At 45.9% G+C, this 12731-nt stretch overlaps 1 protein-coding gene across 1 annotated transcript in view; it reads right to left on the bottom strand.

Annotated features, from left to right (window-relative positions):
* The window catches only part of LOC149433207 (carbonic anhydrase 4-like), a 33915-nt gene extending 21880 nt beyond the window's left edge, over window positions 1-12035 (bottom strand). The window contains exons 1-6 of the mRNA XM_089664522.1: window positions 12028-12035; window positions 10100-10168; window positions 9817-9843; window positions 5858-6022; window positions 2387-2529; window positions 1263-1352 (exon numbers count right to left, since the gene is read on the bottom strand). Of these exons, the coding sequence (XP_089520648.1) occupies window positions 1263-1352; window positions 2387-2529; window positions 5858-6022; window positions 9817-9843; window positions 10100-10157 (483 nt within the window). The 5' untranslated portion in view covers window positions 10158-10168; window positions 12028-12035. The remainder of the gene's footprint in view (window positions 1-1262; window positions 1353-2386; window positions 2530-5857; window positions 6023-9816; window positions 9844-10099; window positions 10169-12027) is intronic.
* Between the last annotated feature and the right edge of the window lie 696 nt (window positions 12036-12731).

The raw sequence follows: 12731 nt of genomic DNA, 5'->3' as shown, positions 1-12731 counted from the left end.
AAATCCCCCCCAAATGTCAGGACGGTACAAAACCCCCAAATGTCAGGACGGTACAAAACCCCCAAATGTCAGGACGGTACAAATCCCCCCAAATGTCAGGACGGTACAAAACCCCCAAATGTCAGGACGGTACAAATCCCCCCCAAATGTCAGGACGGTACAAATCCCCCCAAATGTCAGGACGGTACAAAACCCCCAAATGTCAGGACGGTACAAATCCCCCCAAATGTCAGGACGGTACAAATCCCTCCAAATGTCAGGACGGTACAAATCCCCCCAAATGTCAGGACGGTACAAACCCCCCAAATGTCAGGACGGTCCAAATCCCCCCCAAATGTCAGGACGGTACAAAACCCCCCAAATGTCAGGACGGTACAAATCCCCCCAAATGTCAGGACGGTACAAATCCCTCCAAATGTCAGGACGGTACAAATCCCCCCAAATGTCAGGACGGTACAAACCCCCCAAATGTCAGGACGGTCCAAATCCCCCCCAAATGTCAGGATGGTACAAAACCCCCCAAATGTCAGGACGGTACAAATTCCCCCAAATGTCAGGACGGTACAAATCCCCCCAAATCTCAGGACGGTACAAAACCCCCCAAATGTCAGGACAGTACAAATCCCCCCAAATGTCAGGACTGTACAAATCCCCCCCAAATGTCAGGACGGTACAAAACCCCCCAAATGTCAGGACGGTACAAAACCCCCAAATGTCAGGACGGTACAAATCCCCCGCAAATGTCAGGACGGTACAAATCCCCCCCAAATGTCAGGACGGTACAAATCCCCCCCAAATGTCAGGACGGTACAAATCCCCCCAAATGTCAGGACGGTACAAAACCCCCCAAATGTCAGGACGGTACAAATCCCCCCCAAATATCAGGATGGTAAAAATCCCCCCAAATGTCAGGACGGTACAAATCCCCCCCCAAATGTCAGGACGGTACAAATCCCCCCAAATGTCAGGACGGTACAAATCCCCCCAAATCTCAGGATGGTACAAATCCCCCCCCCCAAATGTCTTCTTTTAACACTTTGATTGCATTGTGATAATGTGATTGTATGGTGGGTGGCTAAGTTCCCATCCATGAGGGGTGCCTGGAGATCGAACGGAGCCACCCTAGAACAGGAAAAGGCTCCCATCTGAGAGGTGTGCCCCCCCCCACTGGAACCAGAATAGATGGGGCCCGACACAGACATGGTGCCTTCCATGGGTCAAGCTCTGGACTTCGGGTTGGACTGCCCACTCATTATACTCACATCAATAACGAAGCCCAGGACTGCGATCCCATCTGGCAGGATCTTGGCGTCCGTCAGGTTCATTCCATCCTTGGTGTGTACAATGTGCATCTGGAGGAAAGAGACCACTGTGAGACCACCGTGAGACCACCATGAGACCAATGTGAGACCACCGTGAGACCACCATGAGACCAATGTGAGACCACCTTGAGTCCACCATGAGACCACCATGAGACCACCGTGAGTCCACCGTGAGTCCACCGTGAGACCACCGTGAGTCCACCGTGAGACCACCGTGAGTCCACCGTGAGACCACCGTAAGACCACCGTAAGACCACCATGAGACCAATGTGAGACCACCGTGAGACCACCATGAGACCAATGTGAGACCACCGTGAGTCCACCATGAGACCACCGTGAGACCACCGTGAGACCACCGTGAGTCCACCGTGAGACCACCGTGAGACCACCGTGAGTCCACCGTGAGACCACCGTGAGACCACCATGAGACCAATGTGAGACCACCGTGAGTCCACCATGAGACCACCGTGAGACCACCGTGAGACCACTGTGAGTCCACCGTGAGACCACCGTGAGACCACCGTGAGTCCACCGTGAGACCACCGTGAGACCACCGTGAGAGAGTTTCCAAGTTCTAGGCTACCACTTGGTCTTCTGTTTGTATCATTTCTTTCTGTCAGGTGGGGGGTTGTTGGATGCCAGCTATGGGACTACAGTATGGTCCTTCACACAACTCTTGAGCTGCAGTCAGTCCCCACTTGGTTTCTGTTGCTCACCTGGAACCTGTGTTGCCCATCCCTCAATGGAACAGACAGAAGATAGGACCCCTGTACTCCTCTTAGAATCTTCTTCTTGCAGTCCATTTGGGGACACGGGTCGCTCTCCTCTGTCTTTAGGACCTTGCTCTTGGCAATGCTTGCTACAAAGCTCAGGCATGCAGGTAGTCGGAGGACTTATCCTGAGCTGGCCTAATCCCCCCGTAGAGGGCGGTATAACCTGAAGGTGGAAGGCTCCCCGTGTCCCTCAATGGACTCCAAGGAAATGAATTGGGGGGGCAGCAGTCAGGTCCTCTTTACAATTCTTGGCATATTTAATGGTAATAAATGCTGAATAAAGCCACTTACCTCCATAGGGTACTGCTTCCCTGTCAGCCGGTGCTCCGAGCCGGAACTCCCACCACCCCAGTGAAAATGAAAGGCTTTGGCAGCGTAGACAGAAGACAGACCCCCCGCAGACACCGAGACCCCATCGCCAATCGCGATCTCCACTGTGGACACAATTCAGATGGAATATCTGTCAGCATTTCAATGGAATATCAGGCACTGTGTAGAAGAAGGGCGCTCGGTATATAAATGGGGTAACATGCACTGTGTAGAAGAAGGGCGCTCGGTATATCTATAGAGTAACAGGCACTGTGTAGAAGAAGGGCGCTCGGTATATAAATGGGGTAACAGGCACTGTGTAGAAGAAGGGCGCTCGGTATATAAATGGGGTAACAGGCACTGTGTAGAAGAAGGGCGCTCGGTATATATATGGGGTAACATGCACTGTGTAGAAGAAGGGCGCTCGGTATATCTATGGGGTAACATGCACTGTGTAGAAGAAGGGTGCTCGGTATATCTATGGGGTAACATGCACTGTGTAGAAGAAGGGTGCTCGGTATATATATGGGGTAACATGCACTGTGTAGAAGAAGGGTGCTCGGTATATATATGGGGTAACATGCACTGTGTAGAAGAAGGGTGCTCGGTATATCTATGGGGTAACATGCACTGTGTAGAAGAAGGGCGCTCGGTATATCTATGGGGTAACATGCACTGTGTAGAAGAAGGGTGCTCGGTATATCTATGGGGTAACAGGCACTGTGTAGAAGAAGGGTGCTCGGTATATATATGGGGTAACATGCACTGTGTAGAAGAAGGGCGCTCGGTATATATATATGGGGTAACAGGCACTATGTAGAAGAAGGGCGCTCGGTATATATATGGGGTAACAGGCACTGTGTAGAAGAAGGGTGCTCGGTATATCTATGGGGTAACATGCACTGTGTAGAAGAAGGGCGCTCGGTATATCTATGGGGTAACATGCACTGTGTAGAAGAAGGGTGCTCGGTATATATATGGGGTAACAGGCACTGTGTAGAAGAAGGGCGCTCGGTATATATATGGGGTAACATGCACTGTGTAGAAGAAGGGCGCTCGGTATATATATATGGGGTAACAGGCACTATGTAGAAGAAGGGCGCTCGGTATATATATGGGGTAACATGCACTGTGTAGAAGAAGGGCGCTCGGTATATATATATGGGGTAACATGCACTGTGTAGAAGAAGGGCACTCGGTATATCTATGGGGTAACAGGCACTGTGTAGAAGAAGGGCGCTCGGTATATCTATAGAGTAACAGGCACTATGTAGAAGAAGGGTGCTCAGTATATATATGGGGTAACATGCACTGTGTAGAAGAAGGGCGCTCGGTATATATATGGGGTAACAGGCACTGTGTAGAAGAAGGGCGCTCGGTATATCTATAGAGTAACAGGCACTGTGTAGAAGAAGGGTGCTCAGTATATATATGGGGTAACATGCACTGTGTAGAAGAAGGGCGCTCGCTATATATATGGGGGTAACAGGCACTGTGTAGAAGAAGGGTGCTCAGTATATATATGGGGTAACAGGCACTGTGTAGAAGAAGGGCGCTCGCTATATATATGGGGTAACAGGCACTGTGTAGAAGAAGGGTGCTCAGTATATATATGGGGTAACATGCACTGTGTAGAAGAAGGGCGCTCGCTATATATATGGGGTAACAGGCACTGTGTAGAAGAAGGGCGCTCGGTATATATATGGGGTAACATGCACTGTGTAGAAGAAGGGCGCTCGGTATATATATATGGGGTAACATGCACTGTGTAGAAGAAGGGCACTCGGTATATATATGGGGTAACAGGCACTGTGTAGAAGAAGGGCGCTCGCTATATATATGGGGTAACAGGCACTGTGTAGAAGAAGGGCGCTCGGTATATCTATAGAGTAACAGGCACTGTGTAGAAGAAGGGTGCTCAGTATATATATGGGGTAACATGCACTGTGTAGAAGAAGGGCGCTCGGTATATATATGGGGTAACAGGCACTGTGTAGAAGAAGGGCGCTCGGTATATCTATAGAGTAACAGGCACTGTGTAGAAGAAGGGTGCTCAGTATATATATGGGGTAACATGCACTGTGTAGAAGAAGGGCGCTCGCTATATATATGGGGTAACAGGCACTGTGTAGAAGAAGGGTGCTCAGTATATATATGGGGTAACAGGCACTGTGTAGAAGAAGGGCGCTCGCTATATATATGGGGTAACAGGCACTGTGTAGAAGAAGGGTGCTCAGTATATATATGGGGTAACAGGCACTGTGTAGAAGAAGGGCGCTCGCTATATATATGGGGTAACAGGCACTGTGTAGAAGAAGGGCGCTCGGTATATATATGGGGTAACATGCACTGTGTAGAAGAAGGGCGCTCGCTATATATATGGGGTAACAGGCACTGTGTAGAAGAAGGGCGCTCGGTATATCTATAGAGTAACAGGCACTGTGTAGAAGAAGGGCGCTCGGTATATCTATGGGGTAACAGGCAATGTGTAGAAGAAGGGCGCTCGGTATATATATGGGGTAACAGGCACTGTGTAGAAGAAGGGCGCTCGGTATATATATGGGGTAACAGGCACTGTGTAGAAGAAGGGCGCTCGGTATATCTATGGGGTAACATGCACTGTGTAGAAGAAGGGTGCTCGGTATATCTATGGGGTAACATGCACTGTGTAGAAGAAGGGTGCTCGGTATATCTATGGGGTAACATGCACTGTGTAGAAGAAGGGCGCTCGGTATATCTATAGAGTAACAGGCACTGTGTAGAAGAAGGGCGCTCGGTATATATATATGGGGTAACAGGCACTGTGTAGAAGAAGGGCGCTCGGTATATCTATAGAGTAACAGGCACTGTGTAGAAGAAGGGCGCTCGGTATATCTATGGCGCTGTGTGGGGTGGGAGGTTCTGGGCTCTCGGGGTTAGGAGGTGCCAGGCTGTCTGGGGTGGGCTCCCTGGCTGTAGTGGTGGGGGGACCAGGCTGTCTGGGGTGGGCTCCCTGGCTGTAGTGGTGGGGGGACCAGGCTGTCTGGGGTGGGCTCTATGGTTGGGGTGGTAGGGGGGGCCGGGCTGTCTGGGGTGGGCTCTATGGTTGGGGTGGTAGGGGGGGCCGGGCTGTCTGGGGTGGGCTCCCGAGGTGGGCACTCTGGTTGGGTTGGTAGAGGGGCCGGGCTGTCTGAGGTGGGCTCCCTGGTTGAAGTGGTAGGGGGGCCGGGCTGTCTGAGGTGGGCTCCTGATGTGGGCTCTCTGGTTGGTGTGGTAGGGGGGCCGGGCTGTCTGAGGTGGGCTTTCTGGTTGGGGTGGTAGGGGGGCCGAGCTGTCTGAGGTGGGCTCCCTGGTTGAAGTGGTAGGGGGGCCGGGCTGTCTGAGGTGGGCTCCTGATGTGGGCTCTCTGGTTGGGGTGGTAGGGGGGCCGGGCTGTCTGAGGTGGGCTCCTGAGGTGGGCTCAGAGGTCAGTACCTGTGTGCCCCGAGTTCCTGATGGTGAGGAGTTTGGTGGGGTCACCGTAGTTTGTGAACTGGAATGGTCCCAGGCTGACATTGTACTGGGCGGAGCTCTCTGGAATGTCTATAGGTGATTGGCGAGATCCATTACAGAATTTCTGTGATGTCCAAGTGGTGGGAGCTGCAGATGAGATCCAAATTATATACATCTCCATTCATACACCTCCTATAGAATATACATCTCCATTCATATACATCTCCATTCATACACCTCCTATAGAATATACATCTCCATTCATATACCTCCTATAGAATATACATCTCCATTCATACACCTCCTATAGAATATACATCTCCATTCATACACCTCCTATAGAATATACATCTCCAGTCATACACCTCCTATAGAATATACATCTCCATTCATACACCTCCTATAGAATATACATCTCCATTCATATACATCTCCATTCACACACCTCTTATAGAATATACATCTCCATTCACACACCTCCTATAGAATATACATCTCCATTCATACACCTCCTATAGAATATACATCTCCATTCATACACCTCCTATAGAATATACATCTCCATTCATATACATCTCCATTCACACACCTCCTATAGAATATACGTCTCCATTCACATACATCTCCATTCACACACCTCTTATAGAATATACATCTCCATTCACACACCTCCTATAGAATATACATCTCCATTCATATACCTCCTATAGAATATACATCTCCATTCATATACATCTCCATTCACACACCTCCTATAGAATATACGTCTCCATTCACATACATCTCCATTCACACACCTCTTATAGAATATACATCTCCATTCACACACCTCCTATAGAATATACATCTCCATTCATATACCTCCTATAGAATATACATCTCCATTCATATATCTCCTATAGAATATACATCTCCATTCATACACCTCCTATAGAATATACATCTCCATTCACACACCTCCTATAGAATATACGTCTCCATTCACACACCTCCTATAGAATATACATCCCCATTCATCTACATCTCCATTCATACACCTCCTATAGAATATACGTCTCCATTCATACACCTCCTATAGAATATACGTCCCCATTCATATACCTCCTATAGAATATACATCTCCATTCATACACCTCCTATAGAATATACATCTCCATTCATATACCTCCTATAGAATATACATCTCCATTCATACACCTCCTATAGAATATACATCTCCATTCATATACCTCCTATAGAATATACGTCTCCATTCATACACCTCCTATAGAATATACGTCTCCATTCATACACCTCCTATAGAATATACATCTCCATTCACACACCTCCTATAGAATATACGTCTCCATTCATATACCTCCTATAGAATATACGTCTCCATTCATACACCTATAGAATATACATCTCCATTCATACACCTCCTATAGAATATACGTCTCCATTCATATACCTCCTATAGAATATACGTCTCCATTCATACACCTCCTATAGAATATACGTCTCCATTCATATACCTCCTATAGAATATACGTCTCCATTCATATACCTCCTATAGAATATACGTCTCCATTCATGCACCTCCTATAGAATATACATCTCCATTCATACACCTCCTATAGAATATACATCTCCATTCATATACCTCCTATAGAATATACATCTCCATTCACACACCTCCTATAGAATATACGTCTCCATTCACATACATCTCCATTCACACACCTCTTATAGAATATACATCTCCATTCACACACCTCCTATAGAATATACATCCCCATTCATCTACATCTCCATTCATACACCTCCTATAGAATATACATCTCCATTCACACACCTCCTATAGAATATACGTCTCCATTCACACACCTCCTATAGAATATACGTCTCCATTCATACACCTCCTATAGAATATACATATCCATTCATATACCTCCTATAGAATATATGTCTCCATTCATATACCTCCTATAGAATATGCATCTCCATTCATACACCTCCTATAGAATATACGTCTCCATTCATACACCTCCTATAGAATATGCGTCTCCATTCATATACCTCCTCTGGAATATACATCTCCATTCATATACCTCCAATAGAATATACGTCTCCATTCATACACCTCCTATAGAATATACATCTCCATTCATACACCTCCTATAGAATATACTTCTCCATTCATACACCTCCTATAGAATATACATCTCCATTCATATACCTCCTATAGAATATACATCTCCATTCACACACCTCTTATAGAATATACATCTCCATTCATACACCTCCTATAGAATATACATCTCCATTCACACACCTCTTATAGAATATACGTCTCCATTCATACACCTCCTATAGAATATACGTCTCCATTCATACACCTCCTATAGAATATACATCTCCATTCACACACCTCTTATAGAATATACATCTCCATTCACGCACCTCCTATAGAATATACGTCTCCATTCACACACCTCCTATAGAATATACGTCTCCATTCATACACCTCCTATAGAATATACATCTCCATTCATGCACCTCCTATAGAATATACGTCTCCATTCATACACCTCCTATAGAATATACGTCTCCATTCATATACCTCCTATAGAATATATGTCTCCATTCATATACCTCCTATAGAATATACATCTCCATTCATACACCTCCTATAGAATATACGTCTCCATTCATACACCTCCTATAGAATATGCGTCTCCATTCATATACCTCCTCTGGAATATACATCTCCATTCATATACCTCCTATAGAATATACGTCTCCATTCATACACCTCCTATAGAATATACATCTCCATTCATATACCTCCTATAGAATATACATCTCCATTCATACACCTCCTATAGAATATACATCTCCATTCATACACCTCCTATAGAATATACATCTCCATTCATGCACCTCCTATAGAATATACGTCTCCATTCATACACCTCCTATAGAATATACGTCTCCATTCATATACCTCCTATAGAATATATGTCTCCATTCATATACCTCCTATAGAATATACATCTCCATTCATACACCTCCTATAGAATATACGTCTCCATTCATACACCTCCTATAGAATATGCGTCTCCATTCATATACCTCCTCTGGAATATACATCTCCATTCATATACCTCCTATAGAATATACGTCTCCATTCATACACCTCCTATAGAATATACATCTCCATTCATATACCTCCTATAGAATATACATCTCCATTCATATACCTCCTATAGAATATACATCTCCATTCATATACCTCCTATAGAATATACGCCTCCATTCATACACCTCCTATAGAATATACATCTCCATTCATATACCTCCTATAGAATATACATCTCCATTCATATACCTCCTATAGAATATACGTCTCCATTCATACACCTATAGAATATACGTCTCCATTCATATACCTCCTATAGAATATACATCTCCATTCATATACCTCCTATAGAATATACATCTCCATTCATACACCTCCTATAGAATATACGTCTCCATTCACACACCTCCTATAGAATATACGTCTCCATTCATATACCTCCTATAGAATATACGTCTCCATTCATACACCTATAGAATATACGTCTCCATTCACACACCTCCTATAGAATATACATCTCCATTCATATACCTCCTACAGAATATACATCTCCATTCATACACCTCCTATAGAATATACGTCTCCATTCATACACCTCCTATAGAATATACATCTCCATTCATACACCTCCTATAGAATATACATCTCCATTCATACACCTCCTATAGAATATACGTCTCCATTCACACACCTCCTATAGAATATACATCTCCATTCATACACCTCCTATAGAATATACGTCTCCATTCACACACCTCCTATAGATCAGGTATACAATGTACAGACTCTGACAGTATACAAGGCGGATGCAGAGACTCACCGCAGTCTGGCTCGGTATAACACCAATCTGTGGAGAACAATGAAGATGATGAGGAGAAGGAAGTCTCACATGTTATGTAACTCATTCAGATCAATAGACAAAGTCATGTCACGGGAGTGTATATTTCATGGACTTCACAAGGACAAATCTTCTACCTGACGTAGCAATGAGGAGATCAGATTCTTCTCCCTCCACTATCACCCACAGCGAGGACTCGGGTGACATGGGGGAATTTATCTCCAGCATTGATGAACAATAATTGGGAAATGCAGTGATGCCATACCTGCTCCGGATTGAGAAAGACAAAGAGCCATCAGGAGGGCCTGGAAATGTGACGCCATAGTCTTCCAACCTGAAGGAAAGTATTTATTGTTATTATTTCAGGTACTTATATAGCGCCATCAATTTACACAGCACTTTACATATATATTGTACATTCACATCAGCCCCGCCCCCGAGGAGCATACAATCTAAGGTCCCTAACTCACATTCATACATACACAGACTAGGGACAATTTAGACAGGAGCCAATTCACCTACCAGCATATCTTTGTAGCTATTACACTCAATTCAGCTCACTCCAGAACCTTCTTTTTCATCTGCTGAGCCCTTTCTGACCATAAAGAGGAGTGCCAGCTACGTGTACCATGGAATATACCCTCCAGAACCTTCTTCTCCATCCACAGAGCCCTTCCTGACCATAAAGAGGAGTGCCAGCTACGTGTACCATGGAATATACCCTCCAGAACCTTCTTCTCCATCCACAGAGCCCTTCCTGACCATAAAGAGGAGTGCCAGCTACGTGTACCATGGAATATACCCTCCAGAACCTTCTTCTCCATCCACAGAGCCCTTCCTGAGCATAAAGAGGAGTGCCAGCTACGTGTACCATGGAATATACCCTCCAGAAACTTCTTCTCCATCCACAGAGCCCTTCCTGACCATAAAGAGGAGTGCCAGCTACGTGTACCATGGAATATACCCTCCAGAACCTTCTTCTCCATCCACAGAGCCCTTCCTGACCATAAAGAGGAGTGCCAGCTACGTGTACCATGGAATATACCCTCCAGAACCTTCTTCTCCATCCACAGAGCCCTTCCTGACCATAAAGAGGAGTGCCAGCTACGTGTACCATGGAATAAACCCTCCAGAACCTTCTTCTCCATCCACAGAGCCCTTCCTGAGCATAAAGAGGAGTGCCAGCTACGTGTACCATGGAATATACCCTCCAGAACCTTCTTCTCCATCCACAGAGCCCTTCCTGACCATAAAGAGGAGTGCCAGCTACGTGTACCATGGAATATACCCTCCAGAACCTTCTTCACCATTGGCTGAGCCCTTCCTGACCACAAAGAGGAGTATCAGCTACGTGTACCATGGATTATACCCTCCAGAACCTTCTTCACCATTGGCTGAGCCCTTCCTGACCATAAAGAGGAGTGTCAGCTACGTGTACCATGGAATATACCCTCCAGAACCTTCTTCACCATTGGCTGAGCCCTTCCTGACCATAAAGAGGAGTATCAGCTACGTGTACCATGGAATATACCCTCCAGAACCTTCTTCTCTATCCACAGAGCCCTTCCTGACCACAAAGAAGAGTGCAAGATATGTGTACCATGGAACATACCCTCCAGAACCTTCTTCTCCATCCACAGAGCCCTTCCTGACCATAAAGAAGAGTCCAAGCTATGTGTACCATGGAATATACCCTCCAGAACATTCTTCACCGTTGGCTGAATCCTTCCTGACCATAAAGAGGAGTGCCAGCTATGTGTACCATGGAACATACCATCCAGAACCTTCTTCGTCATCTGCTGAGCCCTTCCTTACCATAAAGAGGAGTGCAAGCTACGTGTACCATGGAATATACCCTCCAGAAAATTCTTCACCGTTAGCTGAGCCCTTCCTGACCATAAAGAGGAGTGCAAGCTACGTGTACCATGGAATATACCCTCCAGAACCTTCTTCGTCATCTGCTGAGCCCTTCCTTACCATAAAGAGGAGTGCAAGCTACGTGTACCATGGAATATACCCTCCAGAACCTTCTTCACCATTGGCTGAGCCCTTCCTGACCATAAAGAAGAGTGTCAGCTATGTGTACCATGGAATATACCCTCCAGAACCTTCTTCACCATCTCTCTATTATATATGATGTACTCTCTCTGTGTATAAGGATACAGTATGTAATATCCCAACAAAAGAACTCACTGCGCTCTCCTCAGATCCTCTTGGTGGTCACTTTGGCAGTCCGTGCAGTGTTGTATTTATAGGAAGGTGATCCACCTGTCTTGTGAACATGTACACACTGCCTGGGGGCACGGATGACATTCTGAGAAACATTCAGCCCCAGGCAAGGAAAGTACTAAAGAAACATTCCTCAATCATCATATGTGAGCCTACAAACCTCTTCCATTGTCACTCAGGATGAAAGAGAGTCCATCTAGAGGACATCGGTCCTCATAACCGTGATTTACCAAATACTAAGTGGTATTGAAGGACTGCACTCCCGAGTTACGTCTGCCATATGAAGATAGGAGGCATTGGCCTTACTCATCAGTGACCATGGATAGGAGGTATTGGCCTCCCTCATCAAAGACTGTAGATAGGAGGAATTGTCCTCCCTCATCAGAGGCTGTCGATAGGAGGAATTGGCCTCCCTCGTCAGAGGCTGTAGATAGGAGGAATTGGCCTCCCTTGTCAGTGACTATGGATAGGAGGTATTGGCCTCCCTCATAACAGACTGTAGATAGGAGGTATTGGCCTCCCTCATCAGAGACTGTAAATAGGAGGTATTGGCTCCCTCATCAGAGGCTGTAGATAGCAGGTATTGGCCTCCCTCATCAGAGGCTGTAGATAGCAGGTATAGGCCTCCCTCATCAGAGGCTGTAGATAGGAGGTACTGGCTCCCTCAT

This window comes from Staurois parvus, unplaced genomic scaffold (genome assembly GCF_062004578.1).
Source record: "Staurois parvus isolate SC_StPar_1 unplaced genomic scaffold, SC_StPar_1.0 ptg001931l, whole genome shotgun sequence".
NCBI classification, from domain to species: domain Eukaryota; kingdom Metazoa; phylum Chordata; class Amphibia; order Anura; family Ranidae; genus Staurois; species Staurois parvus.
This window is presented reverse-complemented; position numbering and strand designations above follow the sequence as displayed.